This window comes from Carcharhinus amblyrhynchos, unplaced genomic scaffold, assembly GCF_965287045.1.
Source record: "Carcharhinus amblyrhynchos unplaced genomic scaffold, sCarAmb.v2.hapA scaffold_43, whole genome shotgun sequence".
In the NCBI taxonomy this organism is placed as follows: Eukaryota; Metazoa; Chordata; class Chondrichthyes; order Carcharhiniformes; family Carcharhinidae; genus Carcharhinus; species Carcharhinus amblyrhynchos.
In genome coordinates, this window is record NW_027649784.1 from 1 (window position 1) to 25,451 (window position 25,451).

Here is a 25,451-nt window from a genome sequence, read left to right on the forward strand (position 1 = left end):
CCCCCATCAAACACTCCCAGGACAGGTACAGCACGGGGTTAGATACAGAGTAAAGCTCCCTCTACACTGTCCCCATCAAACACTCCCAGGACAGGTACAGCATGGGGTTAGATACAGAGTAAAGCTCCCTCTACACTGTCCCCATCAAACACTCCCAGGACAGGTACAGCATGGGGTTAGATACAGAGTAAAGCTCCCTCTACACTGTCCCCATCAAACACTCCCAGGACAGGTACAGCACGGGGTTAGATACAGAGTAAAGCTCCCTCTACACTGTCCCCCCCATCAAACACTCCCAGGACAGGTACAGCACGGGGTTAGATACAGAGTAAAGCTCCCTCTACACTGTCCCCCATCAAACACTCCCAGGACAGGTACAGCACGGGGTTAGATACAGAGTAAAGCTCCCTCTACACTGTCCCCCCATCAAACACTCCCAGGACAGGTACAGCACGGGGTTAGATACAGAGTAAAGCTCCCTCTACACTGTCCCCCCATCAAACACTCCCAGGACAGGTACAGCATGGGGTTAGATACAGAGTAAAGCTCCCTCTACACTGTGCCCATCAAACACTCCCAGGACGTGTGCAGCACGGGGTTAGATACAGAGTAAAGCTCCCTCTACACTGTCCCCCCCATCAAACACTCCCAGGACGTGTGCAGCACAGGGGAATCAGGTAAACCTTTGATGCACTCTCCAGAGTGAGAACATCCTTCCTCAGAAAATGAGACCAAAACTGCACACAACACTCTAGGTGTGGCCTAACCAAGGCCCCTGTATCATTGCAACAACACATCCTGTACTCGAAACCTCTCGCAACGTCTCTAATGGGGTGGGGGCATGGCAGCACAGTGGTTAGCACTGTTGCTTCACAGCGACAGAGACCGGGTTCGATTCCCGGCTCGGGTCACTGCTTGTGTGGAGTTTGCACATTCTCCCTGTGTCTGCATGGGTTTCCTCCGGTTTCCTCCCACAGCCCGAAAGACGTGCTGGTTCCGGCACATTGGCCGTGCTAAATTCTCCCTCGGTGTTACCCGAACAGGCGCCGGAGTGTGGCGATGAGGGGATTTTCACAGTAACTTCATTGCAGTGTTAATGTAAGCCTCACTTGTGACGAATAAATACGTCTTTTTGTGACTCGAAACCTCTCTGTGATATCGCTCCTGGAAAGCTTGGCTGGTTTTATTTTTCTTCTGCGTTCGTTGCCCCTCCAGGCTGATTTCCCCACCACAGTGGGCCTCATTAACCATGACGAGGCAGCCATGGAGATCGACGGGGAGAAGGATGCCAAGTCGGGGAAGACGTACTACATTGACACCAACTCCCTCCACGTCCCTCGGGAGGGCGTGGAGGTCATCTCCCCTCTGAAAAACGCAATGAGTGAGTGACTGACGGGGGCGGAGGGGTGCCGAGGGGAGGGGAGGGGTGGGGGGCGAGAGGTTTCAAAGCCTTCGGCCTAGCCACCCGCGACTTGATTCAGCGACTGAGCGCTGGCCAGATGTTGCTCCCTCGGGGTTGGGGGCAACACAGCTGGACCCTCAGCCCTATCCGAAGCTCGGTGATTCAAAGCTTGCAACAGCCACAAAACCGAGTGGAGGCTTTCGGGCCTACACAGCCTGTGCCACCTTGTGTCTTATGAAGGGGAGGCGATGGCTTAGTGGTATCATTGCGAGACAATCAATCTAGAAACTCTAATGTTCTGGGGGACCTGGGTTTGAATCCCGCCACAGCAGATGGTGGAATTTGAATTCAATTAAAAAAAAATCTGGAATTAAGAATCTACAGATGACCCATTGTCGGAAAAACCTATCCGGTTCCCTTTAGGGAAGGAAATCTGCTGTCCTTACCCCGGCCTGGCCTACATGTGACTCCAGAGCCACAGCCAATGTGGTTGACTCTCAACTGCCCCCCAAGGGCAACTGGGGATGGGCAACGACCCCTGTGTCCCATGCAGACACTCCCTCCCTCATTGGACAGACCCGTTCCGTTATCCCCGGAAAACAGAGAACCAGTTAATCAACAAGAAATAGGAGCAGGAGAAGGCCATTCGGCCCACCCATCCTGCTCTAACATTCGGTGGCCGATCTTGGGACTGCAACTCCATTTTCCCACCCGTAACCCCTATCCCAAGGCCAAAATCTGTCTGACCCTTCCTTCAATATATTCTACCGTGGACCAGCGACAATCATTGTGGGGAGAGAGTTTCAACGAATGACAACCCCTTTGAGGGAAGACATTTCTCCTCATCGCAATCCAAAATGGCCGCCCCCTTATCCTGAGACTGTGCCCCGCCCCTCCACCACCGTCAAAGTTTTCGATTCCCCCGGGACCCCAGCGGGGAACAATCTCTCAGCCTCCACCCTGTCAAAGCCCCTCCGCATTTGGGAGATTCCATCAAGATTGTCTCTCATTCTTCTACTCGCCAGGAGAACATCGACGCAATTTGCTCAGTCTCTCATTCTAGGACAACCCAGGGACAAATCTAGCGAACTTCCCTGTCCCGTCTCCAACACAAGTCCAATCTTTCTCCAGACGTGGAGGTCAAAAAACTGCAAACGGTGTCCCAGATATGGTCTCAACTGTGGGAAGACCTCTGTATTCCTTTGCACTCCCTTTGCAAACAGAAGTATCTATGTTGCGAAAGGTGAGGAGAATATTTCCCCTCTGAACCCCTTCCACGGTCAAGATTAATCCAGAAACCACCTGGACCATTTTATGTCTGACGTTCAGTTGACCTCTAACCCTGTCAGAAAGGGTCAACATGGTGGCACAGTGGTTTGCGCTGCTGCCTCACAGGGACTCAGGTTCGAATCCAGCCTTGGGTCACTGTCTGTGTGGAGTCTGCACATTCTCCCTGTGTCTGCGTGGGTTTCCTCCGGGTGCTCCAGTTTCCTCCCACATCCAAAGATGTACGGGTTAGGTGGATTGGCTACTCTAAATTGCTCCTTAGTGTCCAAAGATGTACGGGTTGGGTGGATTGGCCATGCGAAATTGCCCTAGTGTTCAAAGATGTGTCGGCTAGATGGATTGGCCATTGTACGTTGCCCCGTAGTGTCCAAAGATGTGTAGGCTAGATGGATTGGCTATTGTACGTTGCCCCTTAGTGTCCAAAGATGTGTAGGTTAGGTGGATTGGCCACGCTAAATTGCCTCTTAGTGACCAAAGATGTGCAGGTTAGGTGGATTGGCCATGCTAAATTGCCCCTTAGTGTCCAAAGATGTGCAGGTTAGGTGGATTGGCCATGCTAAATTGTCCCTTAGTGTCCAAAGATGTGCAGGTTAGGTGGATTGGCCGTGCTAAATTGCCCCTTAGTGTCCAAAGATGTGTAGGTTAGGTGGATTGACCATGCTAAGATGCCCCTAAGTGCCCAAAGATGTGCAGGGTTAGGTGGATTGGCCATGCTAAATTACCCCTTAGTGTCAGGGGGATTAGCAGGGTAAAAACGTGTGGTTATGGGGGTAGGGCCTGGGTGGGATTGTAGTTGGTGCAGACTCAATGTCGGGGGAGAAAAAACTCCGATCCCAACTTGTACTTATCGCTGACTAAGGAACAGGATCTGGCTTCCCCTCTTGTTCAGTCGATTGATGTATGGAACCATACAGGTCAGAAGGAACCATCTGGCCCCACATGCCTCTGTCAGCGCCCCCTGTGCCCCTCCGAGTTGTTCCCCCAATGCCCTGGGTCCGCAGATATCGACTTTCCCTGTTGAATCTCTCTCCCCAAGCCTTCGAGGTTTGAAGCGTGGGGCCTGGACACTGGTCATAGCTGGCCGCGTGAAATGCTGCCCCCTTTAGGTTCACAAAGGCCAGTTCGGTGTGAAGCTTAATTACTGGCAGGGGTCATCTGGAGTTCAATTGCCTTTTTTATCTGCTTACTTTCTGCAAATCTCTCTCTCTCTCTCTATGTTCTTGCTCTGTGCTTTATCTCCTTCAGCTATCTCTGTTCTCTCAGTTCCTGTGTTTATTTTCCAGGATTTTTTTTCTATTTTTCACTAAATCCTCTTTCTCCTCTCTCTTTGTTCGTGACTAACTCTATCTCTCTTCTTCATCCTTTATCTGCCTCCCTTTCACAATCCTCCTCTCTTTCCATCTCTGTCTCCTTCCTTTTCGTTCCCTCTCTCTCCCTCCTTTTTTTCTCCATTCCTCTCCCGCTTTCTCTCTCTTCTGCTCTCTTCCTCTTTATCCTGCTCTCTCCTTCTCTATCTTCTCTCTCCTCTTATCTCCCCTGTTCTCTCTCTTTTCTGCTCCCTTTCTCTCTCTCTTCCTTCCGTTCATTCATCCAATATTTTTCTGATTGCTCTGTCCTCCTTTGTTTCTCTGTCTCAATCTCTCTCTCTCTGTCTCAGTCTGTGTGTGTGTGTCTGTTTCTCTCTCTCTCTCTCTCCGTCCCTCTGTCTATGTTGTCTCTGTTTCTCTCCTGCTCTGTCTGTCTCTCTCTTTCTTTCTCACTCTCTGCCTCTCTCTCTGTTTCTCCCTCTTTCTATATCTCTCCTTTTCTGACACTCTCTGTTTCCCCCTCTCTCTCTGTCTCCCTATCTCTGTCTCGTCTGTGTGTCTCTCTCTCTCTGTCTCTCCCTCTCTCTGTGCCTGTGTGTGTGTGAGTATACGTGTGTGTGTGTGTGTGTGTGCGTGTTCTCTTTCTCTCTGTCTCTCTTTCTGATTCTCTCTCTTTCTCTACCTCTCACTGTCTTGCTCTGTCTCTCTTTGTTTCTCCCTGTCTCTGTTTCACTCTCTTTCTCTCTCTGTGCTTCTCTTTCTCTCTTTTGTCTCTCTCTCTCTCTCTCTCTGTCTCTCCCTCTGCCTGAGTCTTTCTCTCTCTCTCTCTGTCTCGCCCTGTCTCCCTCTGTTTTTCTCTCTCTCTGTTTCACTCTGTCTGTGTATCTGAATCTCTCCTGAACATGCTGCTGTGTTTACAGTGTCCTTTCTGCTGTATTCTCCCACAGTTGAGGACTGGGATTGCTTCCAAGCGATTCTGGATCATACCTACTCCAAACACATCAAATCTGAGCCAAACCTGCACCCTGTTCTCATGTCGGAGGCACCGGTAAGCAGGATTCCGCAACACATCAGAGACACAACATGGACAGACCACAGGTTGATTCTGTATCTAACCCCGTGCTGTACCTGTCCTGGGAGTGTTTGATGGGGACAGTGTAGAGGGAGCTTTACTCTGTATCTAACCCTGTGCTGTACCTGTCCTGGGAGTGTTTGATGGGGGGGACAGTGTAGAGGGAGCTTTACTCTGTATCTAACCCCGTGCTGTACCTGTCCTGGGAGTGTTTGATGGGGGGACAGTGTAGAAGGAGCTTTACTCTGTATCTAACCCCGTGCTGTACCTGTCCTGGGAGTGTTTGATGGGGGACAGTGTAGAGGGGGCTTTACTCTGTATCTAACCCCGTGCTGTACCTGTCCTGGGAGTGTTCGATGGGGGGACAGTGTAGAGGGAGCTTTCCTCTGTATCTAACCCCGTGCTGTACCTCTCCTGGGAGTGTTTGATGGGGGAACAGTGTAGAGGGAGCTTTACTCTGTATCTAACCCCGTGCTGTACCTGTCCTGGGGGTGTTTGATGGGGGGGACAGTGTAGGGGGAGCTTTACTCTGTATCTAGCCCCGTGTTGGACCTGTCCAGGATGGGCAGCAGGTGGCAATGCCCCTTCGTTGGAATTCCAAGCTCCATGGGAATGAAACGGTGAAGGAGCAGCCGACATATTTCCCAGTTGGGACAGTGAGCTGCGTGAAGGGGGATTTTTCGGGTGGTGGCGTTCCCCAGGTACCTGCTGCCCCTTGTCCTTCTAGATTGGTAGAGGTGTTGGGTTTGGAAGGTGCTGTGTAAGGAGCCTTGGTGAGTCGCTGCAGTGCATCTTGTAGATGGTACACAGGGATGCATCGGAGCTGGTGGAGGCAGTGAGTGTTTGCGGATGGGGTGCCAATCAAGCTGCTTTGTCCCGGGTGGCGTCGAGCTTCTTGAGTGTTGTTGGGAGCCGCGCCCGTCCAGGCGAGTATTCCATCACACTCCTGGCCTGTGTCCTTGTGGATGGCGGACAATCTTTGGGGAGGTGAGTTACTCGCCGCAGGAGTCCCAGCGGCTCTATGAATGCAGGTTGTTGTTGCTGTTGTTGGGACCTCTGCCTCACAGAGCCTCCTCCTCCGTTGCAGTGGAACACTCGTGCTAAACGGGAGAAGCTGACCGAGCTGATGTTTGAACACTACAACATTCCCGCCTTCTTCCTCTGCAAGACTGCCGTGCTCACCGCGTATCCTTTAGATCGCCGCAAAGAAGGGGCGCGCGCGCTCCCAGGGCTGGGAAACACGTCCCCCCGCATTGACCCGAGTCAGTGTGCACCACTCCGTGGCTTTGGGAAGTCTGTTTTAAATTTAATCTTTCGAGGCGTTGCTGGCTCGGACATCCCTAATTGCCCAATGTGCGCCTTGCCCGGGAGTTAAGAGTCAACCACATTGGCTGTGGGCTCGATGTAGGCCAGACCAGGCAAGGACGGCAGATTTCCTTCCTTAAAGGGGACCAGATTGGTTTTCACGAGAATCCATGGTATCCGTCAAGGTCACCGCTACTGAGACAAGTTTTCCAATCCAGATTTTATTAATCGTATTTAAATTCTCTCGGCTGCCATGGTAGGATTGGAACCCATGTCCCTTCACCCCTTCCATCTCCCCAGATCATTAGCCTGGGGCCTCTGGATCGCCAGTTCACTGACAATACCCCAATGCTACTGTCTCCTGGCCGGGCAGTCAACTCCAGTATCTGTTGAGGCTGCAAGGGGCCTTTCAGCCCCTCAACATTCAGTTGCGGGCTTTGCTGTTCAGTCTCTGAGTTGATCACAACTTTGTTCCCTTCAAGTGAGCAGACCAAGTCTCAGAGTTCTGTTAAACAGCTATCTGAATGCAAGCTATAGCCAGGATCCTGTAGAGTCACAGGTCACAGTCTGTCACTAACCAGAGCCCAGAATTCAGGAATGCACAAGCAGTTGAACAGCAGGGATCTTACGGCCTTGCTCATCCCATAATATCATGCCCGAGGTCAGCAGAATGGGCAAGGTCCGTCCCCCTTGCTGTGATTCCCATGCCGGGTGGGGGGATAAAATTCCAGCCATAGTTTCAAATTTGACTACAAATGCCAATCAATGTACAAGGAGTTATCTCTATCCACTCACAGTTATTGATTAAGGTTATATCATGCATATGGTACAGATATTAAAAGCAATCACAATCACTGCACACTTACAGAATTGTGAAATCCAATCAGCGTGAAGACGTAATCATGTCAGCTGACCTAATCCATCATTATTACAAGTTATCAGTGATGTCCCAGTTTGTGTCTGTGGCTACTAGTCGCTCCTTTCAGATCCAGATTTGATTTGATTTATTATTGTCACGTGTATTGGTATACAATGAATAGTATTGTTTCTTGCGCACTATACAGACAATGCATACCGTTCATAGAGAAGGAAGGGAGAGTGTGCAGAATGTAGTGTTACAGTCATAGCTAGGGTGCAGAGAAAGATCAACTTAATGTGAGGTAGGTCCATTCAAAAGTCTGACAGCAGCAGGGAAGAAGCTGTTCTTGAGTCGGTTGGTACATGACCTCAGACTTTTATATCTTTTTCCCGACGGAAGAAGGTGGAAGAGAGAATGTCCGGGGTGTGTGGGGTCCTTGATTTATGCTGGCTGCATTTCCCGAGGCAGCAGGAAGTGTAGACAGAGTCAATGGATGGGAGGCTGGTTTGTGTGATGGATTTGGCTACATTCACAACCTTTTGTAGTTCCTTGCAGTCTTGGTCAGAGCAGGAGCCCAGACCAAGCTGTGATACACCCAGAAAGAATGCTTTCTATGGTGCATCTGTAAAAGTTGGTGAGGGACGTAGCGGACACGCCAAATTTCCTTCGTCTTCTAAGAAAGTAGAGGGCGTTGGTGGGGCTTTCTTAACTATAGTGTCGGTGAGGGGGGGTGGGGTTATAGGTTTTGGTAATCTGGACACCTAAAAACTTGAAGCTCTCGACCATTTCTACTTTGTCCCTGTTGATGTACAGTAAGAAGTCTCACCACACCTGGTTCAAGTCCAATAGGTTTATTTGGTAGCAAAAGCCACTCGCTTTTAGAGCGCTGCCCCTTCGTCAGGTGAGTGGGAGTTTCGGAATGGGGGTCTCAGAACTCCCACTCACCGAACGAAGGGGCAGCGCTCCAAAAGCTCGTGGCTTTTGCTACCAAATAAACCCGCTGGACTTTAACCTGGTGTGGCGAGACTTCTTACTGTGTTTACCCCAAGTCCAACGCCGGCATCTCCACATCATGACTCCCGTTGACGTAAACAGGGGCATGTTCTCCTCTCCGCTTCCTCAAGTCGATGACAATCTCCTTCGTTTCGTTTGACGCTGAGGGAGAGATTATTGTCGCCTCACCAGATGTCCGGCCAGACGAAAGTCCTTGGCGCTTGAAGACTCAGGGTGATTATTAACCCTGTCTGTCCGTGGTGTGACTCTTTACCGCGGTTTGTTCCTCTATCTGTGGATTTCCTTGACTGCCTTCTCCTTCTCCCCACCCTCCTGTGGCTGTCACAGTTTCGCCAATGGACGGTCCACCGGCCTCGTACTGGACAGTGGTGCGACGCACACCACCGCCATCCCAGTGCATGATGGCTATGTCCTCCAGCAAGGTTGGGGAGCCTTCACTTCCTTTCCTGTTCTGACACCAGCGAGTCTGCAAGTTGTTTCTCTCCCTTCCATCCATCCTCTTGCCTTGGCTCCTGGCCACCCCGAGGTTCAACACTTACCCCAAACTCCCCCCCCCTCAATCATCGAACTGTACCCTACCCTCCACAGACCTCCCACAATAAGTTTTATTTATAGTGTCACAGGTAAGGCTCACATTAACACCGCAATGAAGTTAGTGCGAAAAGCTCCCTGTCACTCTGGCGCCCGTTCGGGGGTAAGACTGAGGGAGAATTTAGCACGGGCCAATGCACCCTCACTGGCACGTCTTTCGGACTGTGGGAGGAAACCGGAGCACCCGGAGGAAACCCACGCAGACACGGGGAGAACGTGCAGAGTCGGCACAGACAGTGACATTAGCCCAATGGTTAGCGCTGCTGCCTCACAGCGCCAGGGACCCGGGTTCGATTCCTGGCTTGAATCACTGTCTGTGTCACATTCTCCCCATGTCTGCGTGGGTTTCCTCCGGGTGCTCTGGTTTCCTCCCACAGTTCGAAAGACGTGCTGGTTAGGGTGCATTGGTCTGCTAAATTCTCCCTCAGTTTTACCCCAACAGGCGTCAGAGTGTGGCAATTAGGGGATTTTCACAGTAACTTCATTGCAGTGTTAATATAAGCCTACTTGTGATGCTAATAAACTTCTCTATTCCCTACCTGTTCATGGTTCTGCCAAGGTGCCTCTTAGACATTACCATTATATCTATTCCTGCCATCTCCTCTGGCAGCACGTTCCAGGCACTCGCCACCCTCTGTGTCAAAAAAAACCTCCCCTCTCACATCTCCTTTAAACTCTCCCCTTTTTACCTGACAACAACGTCCCCCAAAAACGGACATTTCGACTCTGGGAAAAGGGTCCGTCTTTCGGACGGCGGGAGGGAAACCGGAGCACCCGGAGGAAACCCACGCAGACACGGGGAGAATGTGCAGTCTCCGCACAGACAGTGACCCAAGGCCGGGAATCGAACCCGGGTCCCCCGGCGCTGTGAGACCTCTTGAAAATTTTGTAAACTACCAACAGGTTGTCCCCACCTCAGCCTCCTTAGCTGCATACGGAATTGAACCCGGGTCCCTGGCGCGGTGAGGCAGCAGTGCGAACCACTCTGCCCACTGTGCCGCAGTCACGGGGTTGGGCACCTGAATTCTCCCCCCCCGGCACCCAGCAGCAAACACCCACTAATTCCGCCAGGGTATTGCAGCTCAGCATTGCTGGGACACGGTGCAATTCTCACCTTCTCGTTTTCCACTCTCCCCTCCCACTCTCCCCTCCCACCCTCCCCTCCTACAGGGATTGTCAAATCACCTTTGGCTGGTGACTTCATTTCAATGCAGTGTCGTGAGCTGTTCCAGGAGATGAATATGGAAATCACGCCACCCTATACCATCGCCTCGAAGGTAGGCGACCCACGGGGAAGAAAGGCGCAGAACCAGAGCTGTGAGTTACTGACTCATCGAGGGGTTCGGGGTGGTTTATATATAGAATAACAGATAGCCAGGAGTGAGTTACAGACTGGAATCTAATCGAGGGGTTCGGGGTGGTTTATATATAGAATAACAGATATGCGGGAGTGAGTTACAGACTGGAATCTAATCGAGGGGTTCGGAGTGGTTTATATATAGAATAACAGATACCCGGGAGTGAGTTACAGACTGGAATCTAATCGAGGGGTTCGGGGTGGTTTGTATATAGAATAACAGATACCCGGGAGTGAGTTACAGACTGGAATCTAATCGAGGGGTTCGGGGTGGTTTATATATAGAATAACAGATTGCGGGAGTGAGTTACAGACTGGAATCTGATCGAGGGGTTCAGGGTGGTTTATATATAGAATAACAGATACCCGGGAGTGAGTTACAGACTGGAATCTAATCGAGGGGTTCGGGGTGGTTTATATATAGAATAACAGATACCCGGGAGTGAGTTACAGACTGGAATCTAATCGAGGGGTTCGGGGTGGTTTATATATAGAATAACAGATACCCGGGAGTGAGTTACAGACTGGAATCTAATCGAGGGGTTCGGGGGGGTTTATATATAGAATAACAGATACCCGGGAGTGAGTTACAGACTGGAATCTAATCGAGGGGTTCGGGGTGGTTTATATATAGAATAACAGATACCCGGGAGTGAGATACAGACTGGAATCTAATCGAGGGGTTCAGGGTGGTTTATATATAGAATAACAGATACCCGGGAGTGAGATACAGACTGGAATCTAATCGAGGGGTTCGGGGGGGTTTATATATAGAATAACAGATACCCGGGAGTGAGTTACAGACTGGAATCTAATCGAGGGGTTCGGGGTGGTTTATATATAGAATTGCAGATACCCGGGAGTGAGATACAGACTGGAATCTAATCGAAGGGTTCGGGGTGGTTTATATATAGAATAACAGATACCCGGGAGTGAGTTACAGACTGGAATCTAATCGAGGGGTTCGGGGTGGTTTATATATAGAATAACAGATACCCGGGAGTGAGTTACAGACTGGAATCTAATCGAGGGGTTCGGGGTGGTTTATATATAGAATAACAGATACCCGGGAGTGAGTTACAGACTGGAATCTAATCGAGGGGTTCGGGGTGGTTTGTATATAGAATAACAGATACCCGGGAGTGAGTTACAGACTGGAATCTGATCGAGGTGGTTTATATATAGAATAACAGATACCCGGGAGTGAGTTACAGATTGGAATCTAATCGAGGGGTTCGGGGTGGTTTATATATAGAATAACAGATATGCGGGAGTGAGTTACACACTGGAATCTAATCGAGGGGTTCAGGGTGGTTTATATGTAGAATAACAGATACCCGGGAGTGAGATACAGACTGGAATCTAATCGAGGGGTTCGGGGTGGTTTCTATATAGAGTAACAGATACCCGGGAGTGAGTTACAGACTGGAATCTATTCGAGGGGCTCGGGATGGTTTATACATAGAATAACAGATACCGGGGGTGAATTACAGACTGGAATCTAATCGAGGGGTTCGGAGTGGTTTATATATAGAATAACAGATACCCGGGAGTGAGTTACAGACTGAATTAATCAAGGGGCTCGGAATGGTTTATATATAGAATAACAGATACCCGGGAGTGAGTTACAGACTGGAATCTAATCGAGGGGTTCGGGGTGGTTTATATATAGAATAACAGATACCCGGGAGTGAGTTACAGACTGGAATCTAATCGAGGGGTTCGGGGTGGTTTATATATAGAATAACAGATAGCCGGGAGTGAGTTACAGACTGGAATCTAATCGAGGGGTTCGGGGTGGTTTATATATAGAATAACAGATACCCGGGAGTGAGTTACAGACTGGAATCTAATCGAGGGGTTCGGGGTGGTTTATATATAGAATAACAGATAGCCGGGAGTGAGTTACAGACTGGAATCTAATCGAGGGGTTCGGGGTGGTTTATATATAGAATAACAGATACCCGGGAGTGAGTTACAGACTGGAATCTAATCGAGGGGTTCGGGGTGGTTTATATACAGAATAACAGATACCCGGGAGTGAGTGACAGACTGAATTAATTGAGGGGTTCGGAATGGTTTATACATACAGTAACAGATCCCTGGGAGTGAGTTATAACCACCCTGCCCACCATCGTCCGATAATAAGCCATGCGGAAAGATTGACCCGAGGGGAGAAGTTGAGGTTGGGCCGGGGGGGTGGGGGGGTCGAAGGTCACGACGCCACGGAAACGGCTCATCAGGTTTCCTCTTCCTTGTTGGCGCAGGAACCCGTGCGTGAAGGTGCGTCTCCAAACTGGAAGAAGAAGGAGAAGATCTCTCACGTCACCAAGTCCTGGCACAACTACATGTGCAACGTAGGTCAGAGCTACCCCTTGGGGGGGTGGGGGTGGTGGTAAGGGGTGAAAGGAGCTGGCACAAATCCGGGGCGGCTGGAGGTTTCGTCCCCTGACCCTCTTGTTTCTGACTGCCCCCCCCCCACCGCCCCACCACCAACCATACCATCAGCTGCCTGAAAACGCCCATCTTCACCTCCTCACGGCCAATTGGAAATGGGGAAGAACTTTCATTGCCCCCTCCTCCCCACAATTGGATCACCGTAGACCATAGGGGGCTTTACTCTTTGAGTTGGGGGGGCAGGTGGGGTCCTTGGTGGCGATCTCACCTGAGGGTCACCACACCCCAAGGTGAGGTGGGGGGGGGGGTGAGGTGGCGAAGGCGAGGTGAGCTCGGCCAGCGTGGGGATTGAACACCCAACCGAGCTCAACCCACTCCCCAACCCAACAGCTGGCCATCTTTCCTCCCCCAAGGCTGACTGGAGGACCCCAAGGCTTTGTCGCTTTGGGGCAAATGACGGCGAGTGGGCTGTCATTTCTTCTCTGGCCTCCAGCGTTCCTTTTTTAACAACCCACGAGAAGTCCAAAGACAATCTCTTTTTGGTAATCGCCCCTCCATGGTTATTGATCCTGGGTGGCGGGGGAGGTGGGGAGCTTTGCCCCTGTTGGGAATGATAGAGCGCTTTTGCAGCCGCAATGCATGCTGGGGTCGCTCTACCTCCATTGTCTCCCTCAGAGAAGGAGGGCTGCAGAAACTTTCCCGCCCCCCCCCACTCCCCCAACTCCCTGAGGGTCTTGGCTTCTGTGCAAGACAGGGAGGAGGGAGGGGTACACTTGATCTGATTTTATTATTGTCACGTGCAGGAGACTAGGATCCGAGGGCACAGCCTCAGAGTTAAGGGACTGCCCTTTAGAACAGAGGTGAGGAGGGATTTCTTCAGCCAGAGGGTGGGGAATCTGTGGAACTCTTTGCCACAGAGGAGGCCGGGTCACTCAGTGTCTTTAAGACAGAGATAGATATTTCTTGCTTGGTGGTGGTGGGGTGGGTGGTGGTGGTGGTCAAAGGTTATAGGGAAAAGGCGGGAGATTGGGTTTGAGAAACTTATCAGGCACGATCGAATGGCGGAGCAGACTTGATGGGCTGAATGGCCAAATTCTGATCGTTTTCCTCATGGTCTTATGGACTGGGATACAGTGAAAAGTATTGTCTCTTACACACTATACAGACAAAGCATAGAGTACATAGGGGAGAAGGATTTGATTTATTATTGTCACATGTATTGGGATACAGTGAAAAGTATTGTTTCTTGCGCACTATACAGACAAAGCATACCGTTCATACAGTACAGGCGGGAGAAGGATTTGATTTGGTTTATTATTGTCACATGTATTGGGATACAGTGAAAAGTATTGTTTCTTGCGCACTGTACAGACAATGCATACCATTCATAGAGTACACAAGGGAGAAGGATTTGATTTATTATTGTCACGTGTATTGGGATACAGTGAAAAGTATTGTTTCTTGTGCACTATACAAAGCATACCGTTCGTAGAGAAGGAAAGAGTGTGCAGAATGTAGCGTTACAGTCATAGCTAGAGTGTAGAGAAAGATCAACGAGGTAGGTCCATTCAAAAGTCTGACAGCAGCAGGGAAGAAGCTGTTCTTGAGTCGGTTGGTACGTGACCTCAGACTTTTGTATCTTTTTCCCGACGGAAGAAGGTGGAAGAGAGAATGTCTGGGGTGTGTGGGGTCCTTGATTATGCCGGCTGCTTTTCCCCGAGGCAGCAGGAAGTGTAGACAGAGTCAATGGATGGGAGGCTGGTTTGTGTGATGGGACTGGGATTTGTGGGACCTTTTCCCACAGGGGGGTGCCCCCCCTTTGGCTGAAGGGGAAATTCCTTATCGCGCGGGATGAGCCCCGAGAGATTAACAATGCCCTCCTTTCTTTCCGGGCGGACAGGAGGTGATCCAGGATTTCCAAGCTTCCGTACTTCAGGTGTCGGACTCACCGTACGATGAACAGTAAGCGCTTCCTTTTCGTTTCTCAAGTGTACAGATCGTCATGGGGCTCTGAGAGTCGGCCATTCTCCCACAAAACCGTGGCACCTCCTAACTCTGCTCCTTCCTTTCGCTCTGCCTCAGGGTTGCTGCCCAAATGCCCACCATCCACTATGAGATGCCCAACGGGTACAACTGCGACTACGGAGCTGAGAGGCTACGGATACCGGAAGGCCTGTTCGACCCCTCCAATGTTAAGGTAAGGGCTTGGGCCTTGGCTGGGAGCTGCCAACGTGTTGAAACCCGTGTCGGGAAGAATCACTCCTGTGGAGTTACAGAAAGACCCTGCACACGAGCTCCTCTGAGCGACTGCGAGACCCCCAACAATCACTGCTGATAGTTATACCTCGGCACACCTCCCCTGGCATTGTTCATGCCAGTTCGAGCGATTGAGAAGGATTTGAGGCATCGCGCTGTCTGACACTCAGTGCAATGAGGTGTGCAATTTTGCATGGCCAACCCCACGAGCTGGCTGCTTTGTTCGAGGCCGCGGGAAGAGCAGACGGAGTCAACGGGTGGGAGGCTGGTTTGCATGGTGGACTGGGCTGCGTTTGCGAGGGGCTGGGCCGCGTTCGTGAGGGGCTGGGCCGCGTTCGCGAGGGGCTGGGCTGCATTCCTGAGGGGACTGGGCTGCGATCACAAGAGAGGAAATGGGAGGCAAAGATGGAATTGAGGTGGTGAGACAGCTCAGATCAGGGTGGCCGAATGGCCTGCCCCTCTATCTGCTTGATTGGCACCCCATCCACAAACACTCACTCCCTCCACCCCCGGCACAGTCCTGTGTACCATCTACAAGATGCACCGCAGCGACTCACCAAGGCTCCTTACACAGCGCCTTCCAAACCCACCACCTCTACCATCTGGAAGGACAAGGGGCGGCAGACACATGGGAACCCCTACCACCTGCAAGTTCCCCTCCGGGCTACTCACCATCCCGGTTTGGAAATATATCGGCCCTTCCTTAGTCCAGGTCAAAATCCCTCCTTAACGGCAGTGTGGGTCAACCCACAGCACACGGGCTACAGCGATTCAAGTAGGCAGCTCACCACCACCTTCTCAAGGGGCAACTAGGAATGGGCAATAAATAGTGGGTCCAGCCAGCGACACCCATGTCCCACTAATGAATAAAATTGTTGATTTATTATTGTCACGTGTATTGAGACCCAGTGAAAAGTATTGTTTCTTGCACGCTAAACAGACAAAGCATACTGTTCATAGAGTGCATAGGGGAGAAGGATTTGATTTGATTTATTATTGTCCCATGTATTGGGATACAGTGAAAAGTATTGTTTCTTGTGCACTATACAGACAAAGCATACCATTCATAGAGAAGGAAAGGAGAGAGTGCAGAATGTAGTGTTACAGTCATAGCTAGGGTGTAGAGAAAGATCAACTTAATGCGAGGTAGGTCCATTCAAAAGTCTGACAGCAGCAGGGAAGAAGCTGTTCTTGAGTCGGTCGGTACGGGACCTCAGACTTTTGTATCTTTATCCCGACGGAAGAAGGTGGAAGAGAGAATGTCCGGGGTGTGTGTGGGGTCCTTGATTATTCTGGCTGCTTTTCCCCGACGCAGTGGGAAGTGTAGACGGAGTCAATGGATGGGAGGCTGGTTTGTGTGATGGATTGGGCTGCACCTGTGCCGTGTTATATTTTGACGTCTTGCCTGTGTGTTCCAGGGTCTGTCGGGGAACACAATGCTGGGGGTCAGTCACGTCGTCACCACCAGCATTGGGATGTGTGACATTGACATTCGGCCGGTGAGTGGACTGGGAGGACACTGACCTGCGGTCGTGTCTGAAGGATTTAATCCCGCCCCCCCTCCTGACTTTACCCTCTCATTCCGCCGCACAGCCAGGAAACTATACCCCGGAAAGGGATTAGTTCCCAGTTGAGACAGCGAGCACCCAGCAGGATTTACAGCCCACCTCGCGTTATCTTTAAGAGGCTGCCACATTTTACGTCCCATCATTTATCTATCGCTGCGCAGAGAGAGAGAGAGAGAGAGATATCTTATTGGAGCTATTTCTGTTCCAGGCACATCAGGACAAATGCACGAACACCACATTTCGCACCATCACAGAACCCCGACAGTGCAGAAGGAGGCCATTCAGCCCATCGGGTCTGCACCAACTCTCCAATACACCATCATACCCAGACTCTCTCCCACTTACTTACCCCACTAATCTGCACATCTTTGGACACTAAGGAACAATTTAGCATGGTCAATCCCCCCAACCTTACACATTTGTGGACACGAAGAGGCAATTTAGCATGGCCAATCCACCTTCGCCTCACATCTTTGGACACTAAGGGGCAATTTAGCATGGCCAATCCACCTAAGCCGCACATCTTTGGACACTAAGGGGCAATTTAGCATGGCCAATCCACCTAACCTGCACATCTTTGGACACTACGGGACAACTTAGCATGGCCAATGCACCCTAACCTGTACGTCTTTTGGACTATGGGAAGAAACCCACGTAGTCATGGGGTAGAATGTGCAGACTCCACACAGACAGTGATCCAAGCCAGGAACTGAACCCGGGTCCCGGATGCTGGGAGACTGCAGCACTAACCCACTGTGCCATGTGCACAATAACTTATGTAACAAGAGAAAGTGCAGAGTCTTCTTCTCATTCTCATAACTGGGGAGGTCGCAGTGTAGTGGTATTATCACTAGTAATCCAGAGACCCGGGGTAATAATGACCTGGAGGCACGGGTTCGGATCCCATCACTGCTGATGGTGAAATTTGAACTCAATAAAAATCTGGAATTAAAAGTCTGAGGACTATCGTTACCGGAGAAAATCGTCTGGTTTACTAATCAATGTCAAAGACCAACACAGCTCGGGAAACAGGCCCTTCGGCCCAACGAGCCCGCGCCGCCATTTTAACATTATGAGTTCCCTCCTCTACCTATGACCTTTGTCTACACCTATTGGGGAAGATTGAGGGAAGACTAATTTAGGGACAATTTGTTAACACCGATCCACCTAAGAGCTGGGGTGTGGGAGGAAACCGGAGCACCCGGAGAAAACCCACGCAAGCACGGGGAGAATGCGCAAACTCCCGCAGACACCGGCCCAAATCCATGTATCTGCACAGCCAACAGTGATAAGTCACTGAGCTCCGTTAGGGAATGTCCATTCGGGGAGGAAATCTGTCATCCTTACTTGGTCTCCATTCCCACAGCAATGTGTACGATGCATTAAACCATCTCTGAAACAGCTTAGCAAACCCACTGAGTTTCAGGGATAATTAGGGATGGGCAATAAATACTAATCCAAAATCTCCTTAACAAAACAAAACAACCTCCCATGATTACAGGCCCATCCTATCCCTCCATAACCCACATCTCGTCACGAGTATTCATTCCTTCCGCAAGAGAATCTCTAATAGTTTTCCGACTCACCTGTTGTCCAATCTTCCTGCGCTCCGGAACGACTTGCTTGCTCAAGGAGAAAGAACGACGGTGAGAGGTTCGGTCATCCTCCAAATTGCTTCTTCCTAATACCTCAGACCCAGACTGGGTGACTTACGGACTTGCCAATCTTATCGGGTGGCACAGCAGTTAGCGCTGCTGTCTCACAGCGGCAGGGATCCAGGTTCGATTCCCGGCCTCGGGTCACTGTCTGTACAGAGACTGCACGTTCTCCCCGTGTCTGCGTGGGTTTCCTCCAGTTTCATCCCACAGTCCGAAAGATGTGCTGGTTTGGGTGAATTGGCCGTCCTAAGTTCCCCCGCAGTGTAATTTATTTTTTGTTGTCACAAGTAGGCTTACGTTAACACTGCAATGAAGTTACTGTGAAAATCCCCTAGCTGCCACACTCCGGCGCCTGTCCAGATAACACTGAGGGAGAATTTAAGTTTAAAGTTTATTTATTAGTGTCACAAGTTAGGCTTGCATTAACACTGCAATGGAGTTACTGTGAAACACCCCGAGTCGCCACACTCCAGCGCCTGTTTGTTGAACACTGAGGGAGACTTTAAGTTTAAAGTTTATTTATTAGTATCACAAGTAGGGCTAACATTAACACTGCAATGAAGTTACCGTGAAAATCCCCTAGTCGCCTGTTTGGATACACTGAGGGAGAATTTAGCGTGGCCAATGCACCCTAACCAGCACGTCGTTCAGACTGTGGGAGGAAACCGGAGCACCCAGAGGAAACCCACGCAGACACGGGGAGAATGTGCAGACTCCGCACAGACACTGACCCAATCCGGGAATCGAACCTGGGTCCCTGGCGCTGTGAGGCAGCAGTGCTAACCACTGTGCCATGCTAAATTCTCCCTCAGTGTTACCCAAACAGGGACCAGAGTGTGGCGACTAGGGGATTTTCACAGTCACTTCAATGCAATATTAATGTAAGCCTTATTCGTGACACTAATAAATAAACTTTAACAGGCACCGCACTGTGGCGACTTGGGGATTTTCATAGTAACTTCATTGCACTGTTAACATAAGCCTGCTTGTGACACAAATGAATAAATAAATAAATACAATTTGTTTAGCCCTGCTTTAGTGGGAGAAAGTGGTTGGGGGATGTTGGCGTGGAGCTGGTCACCTGGGTAACCTGCCACTCTTGTCTCCCTGTAGGGACTGTATGGCAGTGTGATCGTCACCGGGGGCAACACTTTGCTTCAAGGCTTCACGGACAGGCTCAACCGAGAACTCTCGCAGAAAACCCCTCCCGTGAGTACGGTGGGGCGGGGGGGTGGTTGTGGGCCCGTTTTTCTTTGTCTTCGCCACCTGCATGAGGCCCGAACTCCCTTGCCACCCTGCTCTGCGCCCTCCGGATGACGAGGATGGGAGTGGGGGTGGGCATGGCATGCTCCATGTGGGAGGCGGGGGGGGGGGGTGGAGGGGAGAGTGGATTGGAATCACGGAGTGGGCATGAGTTAAAAGGGGGCGTAATTCTGGCTGGACCCAAGTGGATAAAACGTCAATCATGGTCTGGTCTTCCCATCTTCTTTGGGCTTCTGATGCCAAGGAGTGGGGAGATCCTGCTGGATTTCGTGGCGGAAGTTAGCAAATTTTCTTTGCCGCCCTCCTGGTGGCATTGCTCATGGTTCGTGTGGCCTTTTGATCTCTCGCGTAAAGGACCGTTGCTCTGTTTTAACACACACTGTAGTATTCCTCAAGCACCTTTAGGCCCATCCAGCCCCAATGGCCAGCCTGTGACAAATAGGCCCATCCTGAGGGTCACCGCTGGGAGGGAATTTGGCAAATTTATAAACTTCTGTGGCAGCCTATTCCATTCACGCCCCCTTTCTTCATCCGCCCCAGAATTATTATTTTTAAGCTCTCTAGGGCGATTGATTGGAAGTTTTTTAAAATTTACTCATCAACCTCCCGCGCCGTTGCTCATCCTCATTCAAAACCGGCGGGGTTTAATGCCAACTGCTGCGACACTAGTGGTGGGAGGTCTGAATAGCAGGGCGGTGAATCCTCCACACTGCAGCGACACTAGTGGTGGGAGGTGGGAATTCTGAATAGCAGGACGGTGTGTCTGCAGCGACACCAGTGGTGGGAGGACTGATCAGTAGGGAGGAGTCCTCCACACTGCAGCGACACTAGTGGTAGGAGGACTGAATAGCAGGGATGAGTCCTCCACAGTGCACCGACACCCGTGGTAGGAGGAATGAATAGCAGGGCGGTGAGTCCTCCACATGGCAGCGACACTAATGGTGGGAGGTCTGAATACAGTTAAAAAGTCTGACAACACCCGGTTTAAGTCCAACCGATTTATTTGATAGTACACTTACTAGCTTTCGGGTTAGTTCCTTCGTCAGGTGAGTGGAGAGTTCTGGCCAGAACTGGTGAATGGAGAGTTCTGGTGTTGTCAGACTTTTTACTGTGTTTACCCCAGTCCAACGACGGCACATCCACATCGGGACGTCTGAATAGCAGGGCAGTGAGTCCTCCACTGTTCAGCGACACCAGTGGTGGGAGGATTGAATAGTAGGGCGGCCAGTCCTCCATGCTGCAGCGACACCAATGCTGGGAGGACTGAATAGCAGGGCGGTGAGTCCTCCGCACAGTAAAAAGTCTGACAACACCAGGTTGAAGTCCAGCCGATTTAAGTCCAACCAGTCCTCCACTCTGCAGCGATACTAGTGGTGGAAGGTCTGAATAGCAGGGCGGCGAGTCCTCCATACTGCAGCGACACCATTGGTGGGAGGACTGCATAGCAATGCGGTGAGTCCTCCACACTGCAGCGACAGCAATGGTGGGAGGTTTGAATAGCAGGGCGGTGAGCCCTCCGCACTGCAGCGACACCAGTGCTGGGAGGTCTGAATAGCATGTCATTGCAATCATAATTATTAACTCTCGAACTTTTTATCCTAAAACATGATTATTAAAGCAGTCCTGACCAACTGCAATGCCCAGGAATGTTTAATCTACTCATTCCCATATAAGAAGACCTTGGTTGTGCTCTTGCAGAGTGCAGTGACCGACCAACATTGGGGTAAATAGATGGGGGGAGTCTGATCGCAGATACTGGGAAGGTTTTCCAGCATAGGATGGGCTGAATGGCCTGTCACCATGCTGAGAATCTCTACACTGTTGCTGTTCCAGGGCTACAATGAGTTGGCTCGGGCCACCAGGGGCAGCTTAACCCCAGCTTGCAACCCCCCCCCCCTCAGTGAAGCCACCACTTTGCCCCCATTGCCCCCATTTTCCCTCTTCCCCATTTCCCACATTGTCCCAATTCCCCCATTGCTCCCATTGCCCACATTTCCCCCATTGGCCCTATTTCACCCATTTGCCCCATTGCCCCCATTTTCCCATTCCCCATTTCCCCCATTTGCCCTATTTCCCCGTTGCCCCATTGCCCCCATTTCCCCCCATTGTCCCTTCAGTTGCCAGTTTCCTATCTGAACATTGAACGGCTGCTGTACCGCTAATGCCCTGTTGGGGCAGCATTGCAGGGCAGTGCTGCAAGGCAGCATTGGGGGGCCGGGGCAGGGGGGACGTGGTGAGGGGGATACTTCAGGGCATTGGGGGAGAGAATGGCAAAGTCAACATAGAGAGGGTCACAGGGCGAATGGGGGGGGGGGCTCAGAGGGCGAATGGGGGGAGTCAGAGTACCAATGGGGGTCAGAAGGTGAATGGGAGGGTCAGAAGGCACATGGGGGATCAGAGTATGAATGGGGTCGGAGTGTGAATAGGTTTCAGAGGGTGAATGGGGAGAGAGTCAGAGGGTGAATGGGGATCAGAGGATGAATGGGGGTCAAAGGGTGAATGAGGGGGTCAGAAGGCAGATGGGGGGGTCAGAGGGCGTATGGGGGATCAGAGTATGAATGGGGTTGGAGTGTGAATGGGTTTCAGAGGGTGAATTGGGGTCAGAGGGTGAATGGGGGGTCAGAGGGCGAATGGGCATCAGAGGGTGACTGGGGGGGTCAGAGGGCGAATGGGAGTCAGAGGGCGAATGGGGGTCAGAGGGTGGCTGGGGAGTCAGAGGGCGAATGGGAGTCAGAGGGCGAACGGGAGTCAGAGGGCGAACGGGGGTCAGAGGGCGAATGGGGTGTCAGAGGGTGACTGGGGGTCAGAAGGTGAATGGGGGGTCAGAGGGTGACTGGGGGTCAGAAGGTGAATGGGGGGTCAGAGGGTGACTGGGGGTCAGAAGGTGAATGGGGGGGGGTCAGAGGGCGAATGGGGGTCAGAGGGCGAATGAGGTGTCAGAGGGTGACTGGGGGTCAGAAGGTGAATGGGGGGTCAGAGGGTGAATGGGGGGGTCAGAGGGTGAATGGGGGGTCAGAGGGTGAATGGGGGTCAGAGGGTGAATGGGGGGTCAGAGGGTGAATGGGAGTCAGAGGGCGAATGGGGGTCAGAGGGCGAATGGGGGGGTCAGAGGGCGAATGGGGGGGTCAGAGGGCGAATGGGGGAGTCAGAGGGTGAATGGGGGGTCAGAGGGTGAATGGGGGGTCAGAGGGTGAATGGGGGTCAGAAAGTGAATGGGGGGTCAGAGGGTGAATGGGGGTCAGAAGGTGAATGGGGGGTCAGAGGGCGAATGTGGACAATCATTGTTAATTATTCCTCATTTTGCCATCCCCTCTCCTCCAATCAGAGCATGCGGCTGAAGCTGATAGCCAATAACAGCACAGTGGAGCGAAGGTTCAGCCCCTGGATTGGTGGCTCCATTCTCGCCTCTCTGGTGAGTGCAGTGGGTTCGGCGCAGAGTCTTCAGAGCAGGTTGTTGTCGGTGTCGGAATGGAATATCTGAATGCTGGAGTAGATAGTATCCATTAACCAATCACCGTCTTCGGATATATATTGACCTGTGATTCCCCAGCAGAATGACCCTGATCGAGGGATGGACAAGATACACAGGCTGAGGGAGATGGGAGAGGGAGCAAGGGATATGGGGAGCAAGGGATATGGTCAGAGGGCGGGGAGCGAGGGATACGGGGAGAGGACGGGGAGCGAGGGATACGGGGAGCGAGGGATACGGGGAGCGAGGGATATGGGGAGAGGGCGGGGAGCGAGGGATAGGGGGAGGGGGCAGGGAGCAAGGGATACGGGGAGAGGGCGGGGAGCGAGGGATATGGGGAGAGAGGGATACTAGGAGCGAGGGATATGGGGAGAGAGGGATATGGGGAGGGGGCAGGGAGCAAGGGAGATGGGGAGAGGACGGGGAGTGAGGGATACTGGCAGCAAGGGATACGGGGAGAGGACGGGGAGTGAGGGAGATGGGGAGAGGGCGGGGAGCGAGGGATACGGGGAGCGAGGGATACGGGGAGAGGGTGGGGAGCGAGGGATACGGGGAGCGAGGGATACGGGGTGCGAGGGATACGGGGAGTGAGGGATACGGGGAGAGGGCGGGGAGCGAGGGATATGGGGAGCAAGGGATATGGGGAGCAAGAGATATGGGGAGCAATTGATATGGGGAGAGGGCAGGGAGCGAGGGATATGGGGAGAGGGCGGGGAGTGAGGGATACGGGGAGCGAGGGATATGGGGAGCAAGGGATATGGGGAGAGGATGGGGAGCGAGGGATACGGGGAGAGAGGGATACGGGGAGCGAGGGATACAGGGAGCGAGGGACACGGGGAGAGGGCAGGGAGCGAGGGATATGGGAGAGGGCGGGGAGTGAGGGAGATGGGGAGAGGGCGGGGAGCGAGGGATACGGGGAGAGGGCGGGGAGCGAGGGAGATGGGGAGCGAGGGAGATGGGGAGCGAGGGAGATGGGGAGCGAGGGAGATGGGATGTGAGTGGGTCAGTGTGTTTAGAGGAACACATTAGTTGGGGTTGATTGATCTCCTCATGTTGAGTTGACTGTTTCTGCACAGGGGACCTTCCAGCAGATGTGGATCTCTAAGCAGGAGTACGAAGAAGGTGGAAAACAGTGTGTGGAGAGGAAATGTCCCTAAACTGAAACGCCAAACAGAAAGGACCTCCATTAGCTGCCCATCAAACTGCCTGGAAACCGCCCTTCAGCCCGTGCCCCCTTTACCATCCCTGCTGCACCCATCCAGGGCCTGTAGGCCTTGCCTCATCCTCCCACTCGGCCTGCCCCTGCTGGCGGGCCTGGCCTGAGCCTCCCAATTTCAAGAAAGCGGAGGAGGCCGGAGACGGTCACCAAGGCCCTGACAGAGTCCTCCACCCGAAGGCCCAGTCTCTCCCCAGGAGCCAGGGAGCTCCCTTCACCCTTCCAACTCGGTAACCGTCCACGATGGCGGTACTAGTCACATTCCTCGGGCTAGGGTTGGGGGGGGGGAGGTGGAGGGGATGGAGGGGAGCTCTCTTCCTGGCCTAGCGATCCAAGAAGGCTGACCAAACTCCCAACTCGGAGTGGGAAAAGTTTCCATCTCGAGGTCTCGATCTCCCGGCCTAGTCAAACGGGAGCTTTGTGTAGGAGAATGAGGGATTGGTCGCACTCGGGGGTTGAGGGGGGGGGAGGTTAATGCTGAGGGGGGGAGGGCCTGCCCCCCCCCTCCCCTTGGGTGGGAGAATCTCAAAACGTGGGAGGGCCTCACGGTCTTGGGAGACAGGGTCAGCCATTTTGGATGCAGGGGTGAAATTTCCTCGCTCAAAAAGGGGGCTGCAAATCGTTGGAACTCTCCACCCTGGTGGGGAGTGAGGGGGGGTGAGTGCCTTTGTGGTCACTCAGCCATCACGTAGGTATATGAGACACCCAGACCCACGTGGACACAGAGGGAATGAAGGGGAGGTGGGGGAGGAGGGGGGGGGGGTTAAAAGTCGGACTGAGGCGGGAACACCCTCAAGGGGCAGATGGACGACGGGGGCTCAACGCTCAGCACGGCTGCCTCACAGCGCCAGGGACCCAGGTTCGACTCTGGCTTGGGTCACTGTCTGTGCGGAGGCCTTGCATCGTCCCCCGTGTCTGTGTGGGTTTCCTCCGGGTGCTCCGGATTGCTCCCAGGGTCCAGAAAGATGTACAGTTAGGTGGATTGGCCATGCTAAATTGTCCCTTAGTGTCCAAAGGTGTGTAGGTTAGGTGGATTGGCCATGCTAAATTGTCTCTTATTGTCCAAAGATGTACAGGTTAGGTGGGATTGGCCATGCTAAATTGTCCCTTAGTGTCCAAAGGTGTGTAGGTAGGTGGATTGGCCATGCTAAATTGTCTCTTAGTGTCCAAAGATGTACAGGTTAGGTGGATTGGCCATGCTAAATTGTCCCTTAGTGTCCAAAGATGTGTCGGTTAGGTGGATTGGCCATGCTAAATTGTCTCTTAGTGTCCAAAGATGTACAGGTTAGGTGGATTGGCCATGCTAAATTGCTCCTTAGTGTCCAAAGATGTGTAGGTTAGGTGGATTGGCCATGCTAAATTGTCTCTTAGTGTCCAAAGATGTGTAGGTTAGGGGATTGGCCATGCTAAATTGTCTCTTAGTGTCCAAA

General features: G+C 52.1%; 1 protein-coding gene across 1 annotated transcript; it reads left to right on the top strand.

Annotated features, from left to right (window-relative positions):
- Positions 1–1,229: 1,229 nt before the first annotated feature.
- Positions 1,230–24,280, top strand: LOC145337145 (actin-like protein 6B). The gene is made up of 12 exons (XM_080181932.1): positions 1,230–1,381; positions 4,944–5,044; positions 6,156–6,253; positions 8,574–8,668; positions 10,008–10,114; positions 12,462–12,551; positions 14,492–14,553; positions 14,674–14,788; positions 16,266–16,346; positions 19,187–19,282; positions 22,662–22,748; positions 23,882–24,280. The coding sequence occupies exons 1-12, from the start codon at positions 1,264–1,266 to the stop codon at positions 23,960–23,962; spliced, it is 1,131 nt and encodes a 376-aa protein (XP_080038058.1). The 5' UTR covers positions 1,230–1,263; the 3' UTR covers positions 23,963–24,280.
- The last annotated feature ends 1,171 nt before the right edge of the window (positions 24,281–25,451 follow it).